We start from the raw sequence: 23,312 nt of genomic DNA on the forward strand, positions 1-23,312 counted from the left end.
ATATTTTTTTAAAAAATTGCCCATGTAGTTCAAATATTCAACCCTATGCTCTTGTCAACAGCCCCGGACATACATAAGCCCCCTTAATACAAATGGTGAGACCTTTGCCACCTTCCCCTACCCAGCAGAGCAGCAGTGATGATGGAGGGAAAGTCCCTTGGATGAAGCTGGGCAGCAAGAAAACCCACTCTGGGTAACCTAATATTATTTTAGTACAATACAAAGTTGATTGCTCTTTTCTCTGATGTAGCCTCAACATCTGAAGCAGGGACTGGAGAATATCCAGCCCACGGGCTGTGTAAGGCCCAAGAAATCATTTGGTCTGGCCAAGGCATTAGGGATGAGTTCATTAAATTTGACCAAATATAGGCTAATTTTTAAGTTGATAATTTTGTGTGGCCCTCGAATGTTCCAAATGGCCCCTGGCAGAAAAAAGTTTCCCTCCTCCTGACTAAAGCAAGGCCTGGGGCCGTATTTGTTAAGTGGACAAATCAAGAATAGTCTTAAGGGTGGAAAATATTATCAATTTTTACATCAATATTTCAAGTACTGTTCATAAAGTACCTCAAACTGACTTTTAAGGACTAGCCAGTATAAATCATTTAGGAGAACTTTAAATAATTGATAATTAATAAATCACTTATCTATAAACATTCTTAAAAATTCATGTTGCTTTTAGGTATTTCATTACCATAGCGCTGTACTTAAAACAAACATTATAAAACTTTTTATCATGGAAATTTTCAAACATATACTAAAGCAAAGAGACTAGAATAATAAATCCCCCAGGCATCCCCCAGCTTCAATAATTATCAGTTCATGGCCAATACTGTTTTATCTATACTTCCCCTTCTTCCCTGATCGTCCATTGAATTATTCTGAACCAAATCCTAGGCATCATATTATTTTAGCATATATCTCAAAAGACTCTTTAAAAAAAGCCATAGCCATGAACATGCCCCCAAAATTAACATAAAATATCATAAATACCTGTCAGTGCTTTTACTTTTCTGATTGTCTCGTGTTTCTTTTCCATAATGGGTTTGTTCAAATCAGGATTCAAACAAGAACCAAACATTTCATTTGGCTAATATGTATCTTTTGTTTTTTGCTTTCTAGTTCTGTTGGGTATATAGGTAGAAATGGAATTGCTGGGTCATAGTGTATGCTTATATGCAGCTTTAATGGATACTACCAGTTTAACATGGCCTATTTGTCTGCTCTCAGGCCATGATATTTATCTCAGTTACTATAGCTTAATAATAATAATATTTGGTAGTGTAAGTGTTCTAGATTTTTCTTCCACATTGGCTTGGGTCTCCCTGAGCTTTTTCATATAAAATTTTATAAACATCTTGTCATAGCTTGTCAATTCTAAGTCCCCTTTAATCTGTAGGCTTCTCTTTTCTTTCTTCTTTTTAAAGTATATATATATTTAAGAAGATGCTTTTTTTATTTTTTAGAGAGAGAGGAAGGGAGAAGGAGAGAGAGAGACATCAATGACACATTGAGTGCCTCCTGCACACCCTGTACTGGGGATTGAGCCTGCAACCCAGGCATGTGCCCTGACTGGGAATGGAACCAGTGACCTCTTGGTGCATGGAACAGCACTCAACCAACTGAGCCACACCAGTCTGGCACTCCTTTCTTTTTTATTTTGCAATTTATTTGTTAAAGAAATAGGGTCATTTGTCCTATAGTTTTTCAAACATTCTAATTTTGCGGCTTATATCCTTAAAATGTGAATTAATTATTGTCCCCTGTATTCTCTATAAATGGTAGTTACATTTTCAGGCGTAATCAGATTTAGCAAACATATATTTGACAAGCATTAATTTAACTAAGCACTGTGCTTGCTGCTAGGTGATATACAAAAATGACTAACGCCCTGGCCAGTGTGATTTGGTTGAGCGTTGTCCCATGCACCAGAAGTTTGACTGGAGAGGTCTCCAGTCTGATTCCCGATCCCGGCACAGGCCAGGGTTTCAGGCTTGATCCCTAGCAAGAGGAGTGCAAGAGACAGCAGGATTGATGTTTCTCTCTCCCTCTCCCTTCCTCTCTCTCTCAAACCAATAAAAAAACATATTTAAGCCCTAGCCAGTTTGGCTCAGTGGATGGAGTGATCGGCCAGCAGACCAAAGGGTCCCAGGTTCAATTCTGGTTAAGGGCACGTACCTTAGTTGCAGGCTCCTCCCTGGTCTGGGCCCTGGTCAGGGACGTGCAGGAGGCAACCAATTGAAGTTTCTCTCTGTCTTTCCCTCTCTCTTCCAGTGTCTCTAAAAAATCAATGGAAAAATATCCCAAGTTGAAGATTAACAAAAACAAACAAAAATCATATTTTAAAAAAATGACTAGACATCATACCTAATCTACTGCTTCTTACAAGTATGAAAAGTTAAAATCCAAGTAAGTGCCTTTTGAGTGGCAAACTACTCTGGTAGCTCTGATCAGAGAGTGGTTACTTACATTGGGGTATGTGAGAGATGGAAATAAGGATAAGTTTTGTAAAGGCCATTTATTTTATTTTATTTTTTTAAAATATATTTTTATTGATTTCAGAGAGAAAGAAACATCAATGATGAGAGAGAATCATGGATTGGCTACCTCCCATACAACCCACAACCTGGGCATATACCTGACTGGGAATCAAACCATGACCTCTGTGGCCTCCTGGTTCAAAGGTCGAGGCTCAACCACTGAGCCACGCTGGCGGGGCAAAGCAATGCCATTTCAATAGGTCTTAAAAATTGGTAGAGCACTGACAAGTTAGGATTGTTATAATAATCAATTAGTTCTGATAGCTGCGTAAATTGGAGTGAGTAGAGGGTGGGGGTAGAGGCTGGAAAAGTGGGGTAGTGGGTTGAGTGGTGACCCACCAAAGATATGTTCACATCCTAATCCCAATGTCACTTGTGTGACATTGTTTGGAAAACAGGTCTTTGCAGATGTAATTGAGTTTAGGATGAGATAAGATCATTCTAGATTACCTGGATGTACCTTAAATCCAATGACAAATGTCCTTGTAAAAGACAGAAGAAAAAAAGACATGCAGAAGAGAAGGCAATGTCAAGATGGAGGCAGAGATTGATGTTCCCACAAGTCAAGGAAGCTGGCATCTACCAGAAGCTGAAAAGTCCTGTAGGGACTGTGGCCCTGACATCTTGCTTTGGGGATTCTGGCCTCCAGACTGTGACACAATACATTTCTGTTGTTTTAAGCCACCACGTTTGTGGTAATTTGTTATGGCAGCTACAAGAAACGAATACAGGTGGGTTGGGGCTAAAATGTAATGTGGTGCAATTTTACCTTGCATTTCACTAGGAGCCCTTATCTCCAGTTCCTCAGTTTTCATCCACCCAAGGTTTGCCTTTAGCTGAAACCCTATTGCAAAAAAGATCACCTCTACCTCTTTGATGAGGCATCCACTTGATTAAAGAACCGTTCTCCTAATTCCCATTTGTAGCAATAATAGGATTCAGAGCAGCTTTTGGCTGCAGTCTTCTGTCTACCACATCAGAAACCTAAACCACATAAGCAAGGGAGTCACCATCCCTAATCACACTCTTCCCTAAAGACCCTGTAAAATAATGCAATACAAAGTCAGATTCATAACAATTATTATTTTTAAAAAATGTTTTTATTGATTTTTAGAGAGAGAGGAAGGGATAGGGATAGAGAGAAAGAGAAACATCACGGATCAGCTGCCTTCTACCTACGGGGGATTGAGCCCGCAACCCAGGCATATGCCCTGACCGGGAATCGAACCAGTGACCTCTTGTTTCATGGGTCGAGGCTCAACCACTGAGCCACACCGACTGGGCCATAACAATTATTATTTTACTAGAGGCCCGGTGCACAAAAATTTGTGCACTCGGGGGGAGAGGGGGGGTCCCTCAGCCCAGCCTGTGCCCTCTTGCAGTCTGGGACCCCTTGGGAGATAACGACCTGCTGGCTTAGGCCTGCTCCTGGGTGGCAGAGGGCAGGCCCAATCCCTAGGTGCAGCCCCTGGTCAGGCTCAGAGCAGGGCTGATTGGGGAGTTGGGGCGCCACCCCCTGTCATGCACAGAGCAGGGCAGATTGGGAGGTTGCGATGCCACCCTCAGTCACTCTCAGGGTAGGGCCGATTGGGGGGTTGGGGCACCGCCTCCTGTCACACTCAAGGCAGGGTTGATGGGGAGGTTGCGGCGCCACCCGGTCATGCAAAGAGCAGGGCCCATCAGGGGGGTTGGGGCTCCGTACCCTGTCATGCACAGAGCAGGGTAGATCAGGGGGTTGGGGAGCTCCCCCCTGTCACTCACAGAGTAGGGCCGATAGGGGAGTTGGGGCACCGCCCCTGTCACCCACAGAACAGGGCCGATCAGGGGGTTGGGGCACCGCCACTGTCACACTCAGGGCAGGGCCGATGGGGAGGTTATGGCTCTACCCCGTCACACACAGAGCAGGGCCTGTGGGGGAGGTGTTGGGGCGCCGCACCCTGTCACCCACAGAGCAGGGCTGATCAGGGGGTTGGGGCGCCGCACTCTGTCACACACAGAGCCACAGGGCGATCAGGGGGTTGGGGAGCTCCCCCATATCAGGCACAGAGCAGGGCTGATCAGGGGGTTGGGGCACCTTCCCCTGTCACTAACAGAGCAGGGCGGATAGGGAGGTTGTGGCCCCACCCCCTGTCACACACAGAGCCGCTGATCCCAGCGCTGGGAGGCATATTACCCTTTTACTATATAGGATAGAGGCTTGGTGCATGGGTGGGGGCCGGCTGGTTTGCCCTGAAGGGTGTCCTGGATCAGGGTGGGGGTCCCCACTGGGGTGCCTGGCCAGTCTGGGTGAGGGGCTGAGGGCTGTTTTCAGGCTGGCGGGTGACTGAAACTCCCAACTGCTCCTTTTTTTTTTTTTTTTTTATTCTGGGCCAGCTTTAGCTCTGAGGCTTGGCTCCAGCTCTTAGGCCTCGGCTGCTGAAAGCAGGTATCTGGTTTGTTTGGGTTCTATAATCGAAACACTGTTTTTTTTAAAAAATATATTTTATTGATTTTCTACAGAGAGGAAGGGAGAGAGATAGAGAGCCAGAAACATCGATGAGAGAGAAACATCGATCAGCCGCCTCCTGCACATCTCCCACCGGGGATGTGCCCGCAACCCAGGCACATGCCCCTGACCGGAATCGAACCTGGGACCCCTCAGTCCGCAGGCCGACGCTCCATCCACTGAGCCAAACCGGCTTCGGCCGAAACACTGTTTTAACTCCAGCTCTGAGATCCCGGCTGGCTGAAAGCAGGTTTCTGGGGTTTTGTTTACTTCTATATTTGTAAAAATGTTTCAAACTGCAAGCTCAGAGGCCGGCAGCAGCAGGCGGGGAACGTTGGAGTCCTCCATCACTGAAGCAAGTAAGCCTCATGTTTGCTTGAAGCTGCCTGGCTGCCGGCTGCCATCTTGGCTGGCAGTTAATTTGCATATCGCCCTGATTAGCCAATGGGAAGGGTAGTGGATGTACGGCTAATTACCATGTTTCTCTTTTATTAGATAGGATTTTTTGCCATAACAATTATTAATTAGGTTGCTCTTGGATGCAAAATACCATAAAGCCATCAGGGCAACAAGTCTCGCCTTACAAACAATGACTGAAGTACACTGACCATAGCTGTAGTATGGCATGTATATGCGGGTTGTTTTTTAAATGGGAGTTGTTTTGCCATGGCCTGTTCCATATCCATCTTGCTCCTTGAAGTGCAGCTAGCTTCCCCAGGATCGATACTTCCCTCTGGGTCCTGGCCTATCACCAGTGAACCCCAATAGTCTAACTCCCCCTCAAACCCCCTCAATTTCCACCCACCCCGTGGTCCACATCCCTATCGCGCTCTAGAGGGAGCCCGCGGGCCTTTCAGAGCGTGGATTTGTTTTTTGGGAGGCAGCCTGGTTGGCTGACCTTGTTCCAACACCTGTGCAGCCGGGGACAGCCAATGGGATTGCCTCCACCGACCGGGCCCCTAGTGCCAACACGGTACCTGAGAGCCCCCCCCCCCCCCCCGTTTCTCCCCAACCCCGCCCCCTAGTGCCCACACGGTACCTGTGAGCCCCCCATACCCCCCCCCCCCCGCGCCACATACACAGCCAGACACACATCGCCGCCCTCACACGTGCTGTGTGACTCAGCCGGGACCCTCCGCACTTGGGAAAGCCTGGCTGCTGGGCCCCCGCAGCTCCCCGGCGGGACCCCATCCCGCCGCCCGCTCAGACCTGGGACGCCCGCCGTCCGCGGCCCCGCCCAGTCGGGCGCCAGGCAAAACCCGGCGCGGCGGCCACTCGGGGGCTCCCGGGAGGCGGCGCGGCGCGCGGACTGAGCATGCGCAGTGGGACAGGCCGGCGCTCCGCGCTGGGAGGAAGCGGTCGTTCGCTGTGATCCCGGCGGCTGCGCCGGGCTATGCGGTACCTGCTAGCGTGGCTGCTGCACCCCGCGTCGCCCCGCGCCTTCCGCTCGGCCCTCGGCGCCCGCCTGTCGCCCCCCCAACGCCTCTGTGGGTAAGTGGGGCACAGCGTTCGGGCCCTCGGGGCCCGCGGGTCACCGTGGTTTGGAGCTCGGGTTGCAAAGTGGTGATTCAGCACTTAAAGCCGCCGCCGCCGCCGCCCCTCACGCCGCCCGTCCCGCCGGCCTGGGCCCCAGACGGCCGCGTCGAGGCTGCTCCGGGGCCCAGCAGGGCGGCTCGCCCGGCGGGAGCGAGGGGCCTTGCTGAGAGAGGACGGCGTCCCTCGGGCCGGTGCGGGCGGATGGGGGCCGGGACCCGGGACACGCGGCGAGTGTCATAAGTGTGGGGGCGCGGGGCGCGGGCGCGGACGGAGTCACCCGGGCCCGCTCCTGGGACCCGCGCCGGACACTCTCCGGGGAGTCCGCCTGTGAGGGGCCGGGAACCGAGCGGACTATCCCTGGCCTTGGAGTCCAGGGGGACCGCTTTCCTCTCCGCCCCGCGTTCTCCTGTGGGGACTTAGTTTTCGCTGCTCCATGGAAATGCCTGCGGTGGGAACCTTGAAAGTTTGCGTGCCTCCGCTGGAGCGGGTAGACGACTGCTGCGTTTCCCGGGGAATTGGGGAAAGGATACCTTGGGATCCATCCCAGCAGCTCCCTTGTTTTGCCTCTGAGCCAACCGATACGCAGGATTTCCCTACCGTTGCAGAGATTGTGGCAAGAGCCGGCATCGGGACGCAGGGTTTTTGCCCTCGGGTGGCGGGCTCGCCGCGCTTCGTTGCTCCGTGTACACTAGATACTGTCGGCCCTGAAGCGAACGCTGAGTCCCCTTTACTGTGAATTAAGAGGGACTGGGAAAGATGGGCAGTATTGTCTGGCCCCACATCATCGGCACCTGCATCATCTGAACGCTTCTTCTAGTTTTACTATCCAGGACCTAGCAAGTGCGGGGCACTGTGATAGGCCCTCTGTGTGAGTGCTAGCGTGGGATCCACCTCCAAGGAACTTTGTCTTGGTTGGAGCGGATTGCATTACCACGGGAGGATTGCCAGCTAGAAAGGATGTCTGAAGAGAGTGAGAAGATGTCCAGTGTGGGCCGTGTGTGCTTTTTAGGAGCACAGTTCGGGGCAGAGATAGAGGAGGGGGTCTGCGCTGACCTTTTGGGGGAAAGGCCGAGGAGGGCGGAGGATAGGCAGGGGTGGTTGTAATCCAGCCCAGGGGTGCAGACTAGTCTGTTTCTTGGGGGGGACCGTGAGCGGATTAGTCTAGTTGCAGCCTTAGAGAATTTCCGTGGGGGGAATTAGGAGGAAACAGGTCCTGTATTATAAAAATTAGGATAATGCTAGCCTGGGCTTTGAATTTTAGTTGGGCTTTCTTCCAGTGACTAGGAGGTAGGGAGCCATTAAGTGTTTTTGAGGCGGGGAGTGATGTAATGAAACTGGTGATTTAGGAAATTGGTTTGGTGGCTGTGTGCAGGAGGTGAGGGCGTGGAGAGATCTCGGGCAGAGAAACCGGTTGGGACTTAGTCTTGACTGCCTGAACTATGAGGGCAGTAATGGTACTCAGAAGGCTGCATGCAAATAAAAGATCTGTGTAACTTGTTTGTCCTCCTCTGTCCCTGCATTATCTGCTACAACATGCTAAAAGATCCCCGAGTTCAGAGAATTGGGGGTAATAAGCATAGGCAAGGTGCATCCCTGGGCCCTCCTTCAAGTCAGAACAATTTTTGTTCTTAATTTGTTGCTAATAGGCTGTGTTGAGCTTCATATTGTCTCCAGTGTGCAGAATTTGTGATTTCAAAGAAAGCATTGATTTTAAGTTTTATACAACTGGAAGGTTTGTACGGCGTACCTACAATTCGATTTTTCTCTATGGTTTTCTCCCACGGCTCTTCGCTTTCATTGGTGAAGTCCAGAGCATGGGTTGAACAGCCAAGAGCTCACGATACAGTTGTTTTCAAAGAGGGAGATTCAGGAGATTCAAAACATAATGAATGAGATGAACCATCTAGAATGCTCCATGCTAAAAATTAGTGTCTGAGGCTATTAAGAAAAATACAGGTCCAATCAAAAGGATCTGGGTGTAGTTTTAAGAAGGAAAAGTACTAACATCTGAAGCTACCACATATTCATATCTTTTTTTAAAATATATTCTTATTGATTTCAGAGAGGAAAGGAGAGGGAGAAAGAAATAGAATCATCAATGATGAGAGAGAATCATTGACCGGCTGCCTCCTGCATGCCCCCCACTGGGGATGGAGCCCACAACCTGGGCATGTGCCCATGACTGGAATCAAACCCGGGGCCCCTCAGTCCGCAGGTGGAAGCTCTATCCTCTGAGCCAAACTAGGTAGGGCACATATTCATATCTTTTTATTATTATTATTATTATTATTTTTATATTTCTTTTTTTTAATTAAATCTTTATTGTTCAGATTATTACATTTGTTCCTCTTTTTTCCCCCCATAACTCCCCTCCTCCCAGTTCCTGCCCCACCCTCCGCCCTCACTCCCCACCCACTGTCCTCATCCATAGGTGCACGATTTTTGTCCAGTCTCTTCCCGCATCTCCCACACCCCTTTCCCCCCAAGAATAGTCAGTCCATTCCCTTTCTATGTCCCTGATTCTATTATAATCACCAGTTCATTCTGTTCATCAGATTATTTATTCACTTGATTCTTAGATTCACTTGTTGATAGATGCATATTTGTTGTTCATAATTTGTATCTTTACCTTTTTCTTCCTCTTCCTCTTCTTAAAGGATACCTTTCAGCATTTCATATAATACTGGTTTGGTGGTGATGAACTCCTTTAGCTTTTCCTTATCTGTGAAGCTCTTTATCTGACCTTCAATTCTAAATGATAGCTTTGCTGGATAAAGTAATCTTGGTTGTAGGTTCTTGGTATTCATCACTTTGAATATTTCTTGCCACTCCCTTCTGGCCTGCAAAGTTTCTGTTGATAAATCAGCTGACAGTCGTCTGGGTATTCCCTTGTAGGTAACTGAGTTTCTTTCTCTTGCTGCTTTTAAGATTCTCTCTTTGTCTTTTGCTCTTGGCATTTTAATTATGATGTGTCTTGGTGTGGTCCTCTTTGGATTCCTTTTGTTTGGGGGTCTCCGCGCTTCTTGGACCTGTAAGTCCATTTCTTTCATCAAGTGGGGGAAGTTTTCTGTCATTATTTCTTCAAATAGGTTTCCAATATCTTGCTCTCTCTCATCTTCTGGCACCCCTATAATTCTGATGTTGGTACGCTTGAAGCTGTCCCAGAGGCTCCTTACACTATCCTTGCATTTTTGGATTCTTTTTTCATTCCGCCCCTCCGGTTGGGTGTTTTTTGCTTCCTCGCATTTCAAATCATTGACTTGATTCTTGCGCTCCTCTGGTCTGCTGTCGGGAGTCTGTATAATATTCGTTATTTCAGTCCGTGTATGCTTAATTTCTAGTTGGTTCCCCAATATAAGATCGAGGGTCTTATTAGTTTTCTTGTAGATCTCATTAAGTCTATCGGCGGCTTCTGAACAGTTCTTGAGAGACCTTAAAAGTGTGGTTCTGAACTCTAGATCTTCCATTGACAATTTTGTCCTGTTTCTTTGTCTCCGCATTTTGTTATGCTTTCTTGGTGCACCCCCTAGTGGTCTTTGTGCGCAATCTTGTAGTTAAGCCTTGATTGTTGTAGCTAATACCAGGGAGGGTTTGACCTCCAGGCCAAGTGGCTGTGTCACATATTCATATCTTCAACCCTCCATGGTCGAAAGAATGTACTAACAGAGATGGTTCCACAGCTGTATATTGGGAGAGCTGGGATTTAACTCATGTCTGTTTAGTCTCAGATTCTGAGCTCTGTTACGGCATTCATTTCCTGTTACTGTTTGAGAAAGAGATGATTTTTTTTTAAACATAATAGTCTTTTAAAAAATATTTTTATTGATTTCAGAGAGGGAGAGAGAGAGAGAAACATCAACAATGAGAGAATCATTGATAGGCTGCTTCCTGCACGCCCCCTACTAGAGGATCGAGCCCGCAACCCAGGCATGTGCCCTTGATGGGAATTAAACCCGGGACCCTTCAGTCCACAGGCCATCCCTCTATCCACTGAGCCAAACCGGCTAGGGTGAAAGCGATGATCTTAAAAGCATTTGTATAAAAATTCATTTTGAAAAGCAGCTTCGTTGTCTTCTGTTCAATCAAATTGGATATATTTGGGCTTTGTGAAATGATCTGTATTATTGGGGAACCTGGAGGTAATAGCCCAGCCCCTGGCAACCACTTAAAACACTTGGGCATCAGTCATGTCATTTTGCAGGCAGCTCTCCTTTGCATCTCTTTATTCTCCAGGCTTAGGAAACAGTGGTGTGCCAGGTGGGAGGTGGGACTTAACTAGCTATTAAGATTCAGGCTTTTAAAATACTTTTAAAAAGTGATAAAATTTGTCCTCAAAAGAGCTTTCAGTTCAATAGTGAGTAGTTGCACTCCTTTATCTCTGACTTTTTACTAACCATTTCCACTTTTGTGTTCTGTTATTTCTTTCAATTTATTTTGAAAAGCAACAGCACTTATATCACGCAACTCTTCGTTGAAAAGTAGGGCTTACAAAATTCTTATAGAGTTGAAAGCTATAAAAACTTTCATTCTCCCCCCACCCCATCAACTATATAGTTTTTCTTTGTCTACTAAAAATATGTAATTGTTTAAAAAAGAGGGGGGACTTATAAGCTGCTCTCTGAGGGGAAGATATCACACTCTGCCTGATGTCGTTATTGAATGAATGGTCCTCCTTCAAAACCAGCTTCCTATTGATTTCCCTAATTTTGCATATGTTGATGTTATCGTTTTTGTAGTTTTAGCTTGAAAATTGGTGTAATTTTTGAATTTCTCTTTTTTCCTCCGCCTATTTTCAAGACCAAACTCTCTTCAGTCTTTCATCCTAGTTTCTCGGGGTAAACTTGGATCTTCCATCACCATCAACATTCAGATCACCAGCATTTTCTCTGACATCTCACATCTACAAGTTTAATAACTGATTTTTCCAGCCTTCTGTCTTCCTACTATTTAATCCTAATCATCAGATTAATCCGACTGATATACCACTTTCCCTATGCTATTGTCTTACTTAGACACCATCAATGGTTCTGCACTATTTCTACATCAAGTCCAAACTCCTTGACCCAGTATTTAAGCATGTCAGGAACTAGCCCTAGCCTAACTTTTCAACCTAACTTTCTTCTTTTCCAGTAGACTCACTAATTTATTGTCTCTTATACATGACCTGTTTATTCCCAATTCTAGAATGCCCTTCCCTCTTTTCTTTATATGACTAAATCTGTCCTTTATAGACCTTATACAACCCAGAGTTATCTTTCCTTTTTTCTGAACTTAATGGTTTAAAGAGATTTTGACATTTCCATTTGAAATTTAACCATGTACTGCCATATATATATATATATATATATATATATATATATATATACACACACACATATATATGTTATTTAATATTATACATGCCAGAGTATATAGAACAAAGGAGAATAACAAAATGATCATCTGTGTTCCCACCATCTAGTTAGGAAATAGAATATTTCCAGTAACTTTGAAGCCTTCTGTACTCACCTCCCAATTGCAACCTTCTCTGGAGAGGTGATATTATTCTACATTTGGATAATAAGTCCCTTGATTTTCTTTATAGCTTTATCAATCTGAATATATTCTTAAACAGTATATTGCTTAGTTTTGTCTGCTTTTGACATTTATAATTTTCTTCTTTAAGTTACTTTTTTCACTTAACATTTTTTGAGATTTGTTCACATAGATGTATGCATTTACTGCTGATTGACAGTCTTACTTGAATATGCCACTAATTATTTTTCTATTCTGTTGTTGCTAGAAATTTGGGTTGGTTCATTTTTTTTCTTCCTATCACAAATAACCCATGTCGTTGGTGTGCCCCAGTGCCCAATCTTTGGACGTCTTCTCTGCCAAACCTCACTCATTTAGTGTTCTCATCCAATCACATTGTATTAAATACTATGCTTTGTTAAATATGTAGCCATGAGCCACATGTGCTTTTTAAAATGTAAATGAACTACAATTAACTATTCAGTTTCTCTGTCACCCTAGCCGCATTTCCAGTCTCGTGTGGCTGGTGGTTACCATATGGGCAGTGCACATATAGAACATATCCATCCATCATAGAAGTTTTATGATACCAGCCTGATCTATGTTATGACAATTCCCAAATGTGTATCTCTAACCAGAACCTCTTCCCTGAATTTCAGTCTTAGGTAATAAACTTCCTACTCAACATTTTCCCTTTGATGTCCAGTACAAAACCTATATCCAGATCTTCTCCCTCAAATCTGCTCCTCCCACAGTCTTCTTCCCATCCCAGATAATAACATCTATTCTTCTGTTTGTTTAGGCTAATAACTTGGAGTCATCCTTAACTCCTTTCTTGTTCTCATATCCCTCATCCAGTCAGCATATACATCCAGATCCAGACCACTTCTCACTGTTACCACCCTGATTCTAATCTTTTGCTATATGTAATGGCCTCTCAGTTTTTTTGCTTCTGCACTTGCTTCTCTACATGTAGCCTGTTCTTTTTTCTTTTCTTTTCTTTTTTTTTTTTTTTTTAAATATATTTTATTGATTTTTCACAGAGAGAAAGGGAGAGAGATAGAGAGCTAGAAACATCAATGAGAGAGAAACATCGATCAGCTGCCTCCCGCACATCTCCCACTGGGGATATGCCCGCAATCCAGGTACATGCCCTTGACCGGAATCGAACCTGGGACCCCTCAGTCCGCAGGCCGACGCTCCATCCACTGAGCCAAACCGGTTTCGGCTTCTTTTCTTTTTTTAATATATTTTATTGATTTTTTACAGAGAGGAAGGGAGAAGGATAGAGAGTTAGAAACATCGATCCGCTGACTCCTGCACACCCCCTACTGGGGATGTGCCGGGAACCATGGTACATGCCCTTGATCGGAATCGAACCTGGGACCCTTCAGTTCGCAGGTCAACGCTCTATCCACTGAGCCAAACTGGTCAGGGCCATGTAGCCTGTTCTTGTCACCACTGGCAGCATGATCTTTTTGAAATCTATGATCCTTTGAAGTTATAGATCCTTGCTAGGGAATACTTAAAACCTTGCAGTTGATCCCATTTTGCTCAGATTTCTTTTTATTTTATTTAATTAATTAATTTATTTATTATTTTTTTTTTAAAATATATTTTATTGATTTTATACAGAGAGGAAGGGAGAGAGATAGAGAGTTAGAAACATCGATCAGCCGCCTCCTGCACATCTCCTACTGGGGATGTGCCCGCAACCCAGGTACATGCCCTTGACCGGAATCGAACCCGGGACCTTTCAGTCCGCAGGCCGACGCTCTATCCACTGAGCCAAACCGGTTTCGGCATAATTAATTTATTTTTTAAAATATATTTTTATTGATTTCAAACAGGAAGGGAGAGGGAGAGAGAGATAGAAATATCAATGATGAGAATCTTTGATCGGCTGCCTCTTGCATGCCCCCCACTGGGGACCGAACCTAAAACCTGGGCATGTGCCCTTGACCAGAATCGAACCCCAGACCCCTTCAGTCCACAGGCTGACGCTCTATCCACTGAGCAAGACCGGCTAGGGCTATTTTTTATTTTAATAAAAATTTTTATTGATTGATTGATTTGAGAAAGGGAGAGAGAGAGAAATATCAATTTGTTGTTTCACTTCATTTTGCTCAGATTCAAGACAGAGTCCTTACAATGGCCAAGAAGGTTGGTTCTATGGGATCTGGCCTCTCACCACCTCTCTGGTCTTGTTTCCAAAATCATCACCATAAACCTCACTAGTGTTATTGACTGATTCACTCTTGCTCAGATTATTTGCACTGTTTTTCCTCAGCTCAAAATGCTCTTCTACCAGAAAGTGGAATCTGAAAGTGGAATCAGTCTTTGGCCTTTTGTGATTCACTTATTTCACTTAGCATAACGTTTTCGATTTTTCGTCCCTTGTAGCATGTGTCAGAATTTTGTTCCTTTTAAAGGCTGTATAATATTCCACAAAATGTTTATATAATAACATTTTGTTTATCCATTCATCTGTCACTGGACACTTACTTGGATTGCTTCCATTTTTGGCTATTATGAATAATGATGTTCTTGTGGGGTTTTTTTTGTGTATGTTTTGGTAATTGATTTTAGGGGGGAGGGGAAGGAGCAGGAGAAGGGGAAGAGTGGGAGAGCAAGAGAAAGAAACATAGATGTAAGAGAGACATCGATTGGTCGCATCCTGTTCTGACCAGGGATTGAACCTGTAACTTAGGTAGGTGCCCCACCAGGAATCAAACCTGTGACCTCAGGTTCACGGACAATGCTCCAATCAACTGAGAGCCACACCAGCCAGCTTGGTGTGGTGTTTCTGACACTAACCAGTAAAGAGTGTTCTAATTATTCATTGGCTACATAAGCATCAGTTGTTCTTCTTGTACCTCCCACCATTAAACCTAGTTTTTGGCTGCTGAGGCAGCAGGAGGTGGGATCACTGTTTTACCTAATAGTCTTGAATATTTGCACATGGCTTTGATGGATTGGTTACAGTATTGTGGAACAGTCCATTCTGATACAGATCCTTCAGGGGCTGGATGAGAAGGAGTTCCATTACTGTTCTTTGGCTTGCATTGCTATCGGGATTTTGGAGCCACAATGCCTGGATTCTGCCATTTACTTCTGTGTGTACCAGTACTCATTACTTCCCTCTTCAAGCCTGTTTCCAATCAGCAAAATGGGGACAATAATAGTGTCTACCTCACAGGTTTGTAGTAAGTTTTAAATGAGGAAATGCATGTAATGTGTCTGTCTCCATCATGTAGTTAAGTGTTTAATAAATGTGGACTAAAACAATAACAATGCTATCGTTGCTATGAAGAGGAGAAGAAAGTGTTATGTATTTATTTCTGGACACAAGAGCACAGATACAATTTCAAAGCTGTAGGCAGCCTGCTAGATAAGTCTGTATCTAAAGAGACAGATGGCATCTATGCTTTAAAAAAAAGTAAGAATTTAGACTGTTACTTTCTAAACAACCTGACGTTTTTATGCTATGTGTAGAAAGAAATAAAATGAAGCCTTAAATTGACAGCAACATCGAACCATATCACATTAGGTCAGCATGTGAGTGAGCTAGTAGGTTCTGTCTGCTTAAAGCTTTCACCTCATATCACGAATTGTTTAAAAAATTCTTTTGGAAATTATCCCAGTTGTAAGCCAACAAACTAGTTTCTTTCTTTTTTTTTTTTTTTTTAAATAATTTTATTGATTTTTTACAGAGAGGAAGGGAGAGAGATAGAGAGTTAGAAACATCAATGAGAGAGAAGCATTGATCAGCTGCCTCCTGCACACCCCCTACCGGGGATGTGCCTGCAACCAAGGTACATGCCCTTGACCAGAATCAAACCTGGGACCCTTCAGTCCGCAGGCCGACGCTCCATCCAGTGAGCCAAACCAGCTAGAGCACAAACTAGTTTCTTAAGGGGACCAAGTTGTCAAAACAACAATGAATGAAAATGGAGTCCATATTTTTCTTTATTAATTAGTCCTGCTATTTTCTGATGTAGCTGATTCAAGTTAATAATAGCAGAATAATAATAGTAATAAAAGTTCACTTTGGGCTTATAAACTTAGTAAGTAGAGCCTAGTCATTAAAGTCCTTTAAGTTTTATCTTTTCAAAGATTCTTTCTGTACTATTCTGAAAAGTTCAAAGAATAAAGATCACCTAGTATCTATTATCCATAGTAACCATACTCAACATTTCTCTGAGTATCCTTCCAAAGATTTAGTCCCTTACATAAAATAAACTTTTTAATTTGGTGGGATGGTTAAGAGCATGTTGCTTTGGTGTCTGAAGACCTGGATTTGAATCCTAGTTCTCTTATTTAATGCCTGTTTGGCTCTAACCAAATAACTTTTATGAGGTTTAATTTCCCATGCAGGAAAAATGAGAATCAACGGATCTATGTGAGGGGTGCATTGAAAGTATACTTCCTATAAGGAGTTTGTGGTGTGCAAGATACTGACTACGAGTTCAGTAAGGGTCTGTCCCAGTGCTCCTTTCTGAGGCAGACTTTACTAGTGCACTAGATTGCTCACTCAAGGACAGGGTTGCTGCACATCTCTCTCTTCTTCATTATCAGTTTTACCCCTCTTTTCTTGTAAGCCTTTTTTTTTGTTTGTTTAGATTTTTAAAAATAAATAAAGAGATGGGAGTTTAAAGCAGATAGCTTTGTGTGTTTTGATGAAGCTGTCTCATGGTTTTATTTTAAGTGGATCGAATTGGTTGTAGTGATTCTGGTCCATTATTTTTTGGATAGTAAAGTCAGAACTATAAACTAGGGTCTTTCATTCTTGACACTATTGACATTTTGGGCTGGATAATTCTTTGTGGTAGGGACTATTCTGTGCAATATAGGATGCTGAGCAGCACACCTGTTCTCCGCTCACTAGTTGCCAGTTGCGTACTTCAGTTTTGACAGTTCAGTTGGGACGCATTGCCACATGTCCCTTTGGGGAGCAAAATTGACACCTATTGAGAACCACAGACTATAAACAGTGGCTCACCTATAGCAGTTACAAAGGGATAATTATTTACCTGGTTTTCTGAGTCTTATAAAGTACTATCCTATTACTTAGCCCGTCTAGTCAATGTTTTTGACCTCTGGAGATGACAGTATGCAACTGGAATATGCATGAGCCTATGTTAAGAATGTTAGTAATAACATGGTGGTTATTGAGGTTATCTATTTGCATCTCACCTCCCTAGGACCATAATTATGATTATAATATAAGGGTACCATTTATGGTTGCCTACTTTGTACCAGAGACTACCTTGATGAAGTTTATTTATACCTATATACCTATTTTATAGGAGAAATGCCGTAAGTGCTGCCCAAGTCTAATGCAATTTTAGGTGCCTCTGTCAATTTAATGGATCCATATGAACACTTCATGTGACTCTTACTGGCAAAATTAAATGAGCTCACAAGCCCAGTTTGACCAGAAGAGTCAAATAGTATCCAGGATCTAGGCAGCAAAGGGGTGACTGGGTAAAGGTGAAGGTTTCTAGTTACTTGAGCACTGGCTGGAAGTGGTCAGTGGATCAGTACTGACGTGGGGTATAATAAGGCAGAGTGCAGGTTAAGCTTCCTGAACCAGCATTAGCTGAAGAGGGCAGGATTCCCCTCCTGTCAGAACCAGAGTGTACAAACAAATGGAACTGAACCTCAAGTAGAGATCCACACAGAATACAGAATTTGGGTGTTTGTGGGCTGCCTTCCTTGGAGGGCTGTCTTGAAAGAATTAGTTACAGGTTGTTAACTCTTCCTACCCCGTGGTTTAAATTAATCTTTAGAGACCATGACAGGGATCTTTGAGCTGTCCTGCCACTCTGGGATCATGGAGCATCTATGAGCATATGCAAAATTAATTCTGAGTTTAAAGAAATGTTTACTATATATATTATTCTTTTTGTTTCGTTTTAAAATAAAGAACGTATCCAGTTCAAATCCTGGATTAATTGTTGTTTGATATAAATGTTGAAAAATTGTTGAGGGGAGAATTTATTTAAAGTTTAATCACCATGGCCTGTTGCTCAGTGGTTAGAGCCTTGGCCCAAGGACTGAAGGGCATGTGCCTCGGCTGCAGGTTTAATATCTGGCTCCAGGCGGGCTTCTTTCGGGAGGCAACCAGTTGATGTGTCTCTTACATCAATGCTTCTCTCTCTTCCTCTCCCTCCTCCCACCTCTTCCAACCCTTTCACTCTCTTTAAAAATCACTGGAAAAGATATCTTCAGGTGAGGATTACAAAAAATAATAAAGTTTAATCATTTTGCTTTTATTTTGATTACATTTATTTCTCTGTCACTTTTAATTGGTTGCTGGAAATATTTTACTTTTAAATCTTAACGAGTTTAAAGTAAGTAATACTAAAATTAGTTTCAAATCTTAACATAATGAGTAAAGACTTGATTAAAATATTTAACATACTTTATTATTGACTTAGTTGATTCATGCTGTACTTGGCTTCCTATTGTGGCCAAGATGACATCAATAGAATTGTCTGGGACACACCTGAGAAGGTTTAGATAATTATCATGTTAATTGGACTATTTCTTAGTGAGCCTTCTCTGTTTAGCACCTGTTTGATATGGATAGCTACTTTTCATTATCCAAGTGGTATTGTTTCTAGGATGACTTTTGGTGATTGATAGTTATAGCCTTGAGTAATTCATACCTCCCTCCCTCTTTTATTATACTGCTTTATGATATTTTAAAAACTTTTAATTAAAATATATATCATAAGTGTTCAGCTTGATGAATTTACACAAACCGAACATGTCTGTATAGCCAGCAAGGGACCAGTACCCAGAAGCCGCCCTCATTCTTCCTTCTAATCACTACCTCTTACCCTCCAAGGTAACCACTATCCTAACATAAAGACACAGCTTGTCCTTGCACTTTGTATATATGGGAGGATACAGTGTTTATTCTTTTGCATCTAGCTTCTTTCATTCAACCTTTTTAGTGAGATTCATCCTTATTTTTGTGCTTTATTCTAGATTATTCATTTTCATTGTTGTATACTATTGTGTGAATATGTCACAGTTTATCTTTTCACAGTTGATGGACATTTGATCATTTCTAGTTTTAGCTATTATGAATAGAATTACTATGAACATATAAATGCATTTATTTTGGGTGTATATCTAATACATGAATTGTTAGGTCATATTGTTAGTTTTATATATAATTTATATAAGTATGTACTGCCAGTTTTTAAATAATGTTTGTGTTAATTTGCATTCCCACCAGCAGTGTATGAGAGTTTGGGTTGCCCCAAAACTTCTCTGTCGCCTGCTGTTTTCCAGCTTTTTCATTTTAGCATTCTGGTAGGAATGTAGTGGTATCTCAGTTAAACTCCTGTGGCAAAAATAAGCTGTGAATTTGGGGCATCTTGGGGCTTTAGTCTGTCACACTGTTACTGGAAAGGGGTCTGCCTAGGGCTGCCAGGTAGCGTGTGGGTTCCTGACTTCATGAAGGAAAAATTTCATGAGTCCAGGTGACTATGAGGGAATGTTTATTAAAGCTGGGGACAGTAAAACAAGAAAGAAAGGGCTTAGTATAAAGCAACAGGGAAGCCTAGGCTGGGCTGCCCTAGCTCTCTGGGAAGTCAGAGGAAAGGGGGCCTTGGGGACATATTCAGAGGACTAGTCTGTGAAGAGCTGCCCGTTGCTCCCCAGGTTGCTAGTCTCTTGGAGTCCCTTAGAGCAAGCATGTCAAACTCGCGGCCTGCAGGCCACATGTGGCCCACAACGAATATTTTTGCGGCCCAGCCAATATAATGGTGTGTAAGAAATGTTTTAATAAAAATTTTGTAACTTAATTTTTACAATATCCTATTATACATAATTATTAATAACGAACTACAACGTTCGCTAATGACTGATTACTATAATGGTGTTGCATTCATTTCTCTTACGTGCAGGCGCACCATTTCTCTCCACTAATACTAGCAGCGAATATTTTAGCAGCCGGTTGCCACATCATTATTCTTGTACTGACTTGTTTGGTGTGCACAATAGGAATTATTTTGCTTACAGAGAACAAGAAAAATAGGTTTATTTGTGTTACGCTTATTAATTTGTGCAGTTATTCAGTGTTTGGTAAGTTAATGTTCAAGAAAAGATATTAATTTTTATTAAAATGTTCTATTATTTTATGTTAACGATTACTCATTTATTTCAACCCTTTGTATTCAGCATATCTCTATTGAAATAAACCTACGTTTCTATGAAAATTGAAGCTTTTGTTTTTTTTGCGGCCCACATAAACTTAGACCTTGTTTATTTGGCCCATGTTAGCCTTTGAGTTTGACATGCTTGCCTTAGAGTGTAGGAGATGCATGCCTATGGGGGGCAAGTGGGAGAAGAAGAGGAGAAATGAAATGGCTGGGGCTGTTCCTCAGTAGGAGAGTGCCAGGGTTCTTTCCCTGCATCTAGAAGGGTTCAGGAATCTGGAGAAGGGCTGCAAGTAAATTAATAAAGAAACTAGACATGAAATATAAATTTGGAAGGCATTTTGGGGAGCCAGAGGGGACCTGGCTTCAGTAACCAAGTTTTTTCTGAATCTCTGGACCCAGGGCTCTTTATTCACACATTTTGCCCTATAGCAAAACAGATATACATATCAAAGGTAAATTTGGTAAACAGTAGGCATTGTCAGGTTGGGGGAACTGCTCTCCACAGGCAATAATATATGCAGATTTTCAGGTTTGGGGAAATGCTTTCAGCTATTCCAGCAGCAGGTAATATGATTCAGCCCTGCTGAATATAGAAGCCCATCAACCTTTTGAGGACTTCTTGCATTTTATTATGCCCTGCTGGAATTAGCTTCCAGCAGGAGAGCACTGTCTTGAGGCTTTATCTCTTTCTCACATGCAGGAATCTTAAGGGAGGGTTTCAACAGAATATTCATGTTTTCTAGGTGTGCTCCCACAGGGTCCTGGTCTTCACTAATTGGTCAGGGTCATCAGTCCACCTGGCTTTGCTGCTTTTCTGGTCTGGAGCTTAAATATCTGAGGCCTAGATGTAATTTCTAGGGAGGTAACTTTCTGTATCTGCTGTAAATTGCTCTGTCAGTCTTTCAGCTTTCTGCTCAGTTTCTCTATTCCATTTGTTCTGGCCTATCTCAACACCTTGTGCCTACTTAAGCTTCGCTTGTTTCTCTTCCCCTGAGTAGGGTTCTTTTGCTTGGTCCAAACATGATCTCCAAGCCACACCCAGAATTGCCCAACACCTCCAGAGAAGAAAACAGGTGGTGATCATCAGCTCACTTCCCGGCTCACCCCTTTCTGGAATTCCAGTCCCTCTGATCCTTATTGCTTGTACAACTCTCCAATATCTTTAAAAATGTGATTTTTGTAATTTATTGTGGCTTTTGTAGTTACTGAACCTGAATCAGGTTGGCATAACCTATTATATCCTACTCAGAAATGGAAGTTGTCAGTAGTGTTGTGATTTTTTTACATACACAGTCATGCCAGCCATGAATTATGTTAGTCCACCTCCCCTTCCTGTCACATCTACATGTGTTTTCTTTTTCTTGCATTATTGAACTGGCCAGTACAGTGTTGACTAGAAGAGATTGTAGTAGCATCCTGTTTGGGGATGAAGGAATATTCTCCCTTTTATTTTTAGTTTGCTGACTTATTTTTTCAAGACATGAATGATTATTGAATTTAGTTAAGTACTTTTCCTGCATCTACCAAGATGATTACTGTTAGGTCTGATCAAATAATTGAATTGATACCCCCTCCTCTGGGAACTGACCTTTAAGCCACTTCATAATGGACATTCCACTTGCTTAGACGCATTCCACTTGCTAAGACCATTATCTCTCCCCTCTGGAGTTTCCCAGAACCTGGACCTGCACAGAGAATTCTCCGCCCAGAAAAAGCCCGCCTAGAGTCCTTTTAAAAACCTCTGACTCCCAGTCTTTGGGGCTGCTGGCCCTATTTTGGGGCTCAGCCCATCTGGTATTCAGATGATCTAATAAATTTATAATTCTTCACCCCTTTTGGCCTCAGGTGTTCCTCCTTCGGCCACCCTAACAGTTACATGTTTTTCTTTCTTTTTTTTCTGTTCCTATGGCTTAATGGATGCATCTAAAAAATAAATTACCCATAACCCTACTATATCTACTGTAGCAATTACTTTTATATTCCCTTTTATGCATGTGACGATTCTATACTCTCTTCTCTCTTTAAACCTACTATACATTTAATCCTGCTATACATTTTTCTTTTTCTTTCTTATTAGCAAAGTATAGTGAGAAGATATAGTTCTCAGCCCAGGGACTCCTTTGGCAGATTAGAAGCATTCTTCCAGCCTCCTTCCACTACTTATCTCTGTTTTACATGGGAAGTAGAAGAGGAAAACAGAAAACATTTCTTGCATCATTTATTTTGACCTATTTAAAATGTATTTCCTTGTCTTTGTTATTTGGGATTGTTAGGGAGGAGAATGGGGTCAGGGAAGGGCTGTGGGGGTGGTACTGGGAACTGAGAAAGGAAGCCATTTATGATTTCCTTAAGTACCACCTTCTGCTCCTCCCCTTCCTATGCTCCTCTGTCGCTATAGGTCCCTCCAGCTTTGCCACCAATCAAGCATGTGAACGCCCTTGGGCAAATCACTTAATTACTGAGCTTTCGTTTCCTCATCTGGGGTTAAGGAGAATGAAAAGATTAAATTAGCAGTTTATAAAGCATATGACACTTTAAAGATGGAGTGATTGTTAGGATTAGTACAGTGGCATCTTTCTCACATTTCCTAACAGCCTGAAGCCTATCTGTGGAGCAAGGATACTTGTGAAACACCCTAGGTTACCACATACAGCTATAAGAAACCTGCGATAGCCCGGCCACTGTGGCTCTGTTAGAGCGCCGACCTGAAGCCAAAATGTGGGGTTTTAGTCTGAAGAAAGGGTTCACAGACAAAAACGGGTCAATGGAGGAAAAGGCTATTGAGAGAAGCCAGTCCTGGAAAAAGTGCAGCTGGGGTTCTGGGAGCAGGCCAATGTCCAGAGCTTCCTTTCCATGTTACAGTCGGGTGTTAAAGTCTGTTAGTCCATGTGTAGAGTCCTACATGGCCATCAGCCACTTGGGTGCAGGGGAGCATGTCTCCTGCCATCAACCCAAGAATAGAGAGAGGGAGGGAGAGAGATCCTTTCAAAGAATTTTGCCTTAATAACAATCTTGGGATTGGTTATACACCTTATTATCTTGTGATTGGTTATCTGCAAG

The 23,312-nt window shown here is 43.2% G+C and overlaps 2 protein-coding genes across 7 annotated transcripts in view; one reads left to right on the forward strand and one right to left on the reverse strand.

Moving 5' to 3' along the window:
• The window catches only part of KIF11 (kinesin family member 11), a 57,731-nt gene extending 50,382 nt beyond the window's left edge, over window positions 1–7,349 (reverse strand). The window contains exon 1 of the mRNA XM_036336595.1: window positions 7,156–7,349. The gene's annotated coding sequence lies outside the window, so the exon portion shown is untranslated. The remainder of the gene's footprint in view (window positions 1–7,155) is intronic.
• Window positions 6,331–23,312, forward strand: part of IDE (insulin degrading enzyme) — an 83,540-nt gene continuing 66,558 nt past the window's right edge. For 3 of the 6 annotated variants that reach the window (XR_004972183.1, XR_004972186.1, XR_004972184.1), the window contains exon 1: window positions 6,331–6,513. Coding sequence is in view for 3 of the 6 variants with exons in the window: in XM_036336598.1 (XP_036192491.1) it covers window positions 6,416–6,513 (98 nt within the window). In the remaining 3 variants the exon portion in view is untranslated. The remainder of the gene's footprint in view (window positions 6,514–23,312) is intronic. The other 3 variants (XM_036336598.1, XM_036336597.1, XM_036336596.1) reach the window with 2 other exon arrangements.

Source organism: Myotis myotis, unplaced genomic scaffold (assembly GCF_014108235.1).
Source record: "Myotis myotis isolate mMyoMyo1 unplaced genomic scaffold, mMyoMyo1.p scaffold_m19_p_15, whole genome shotgun sequence".
NCBI lineage: Eukaryota > Metazoa > Chordata > Mammalia > Chiroptera > Vespertilionidae > Myotis > Myotis myotis.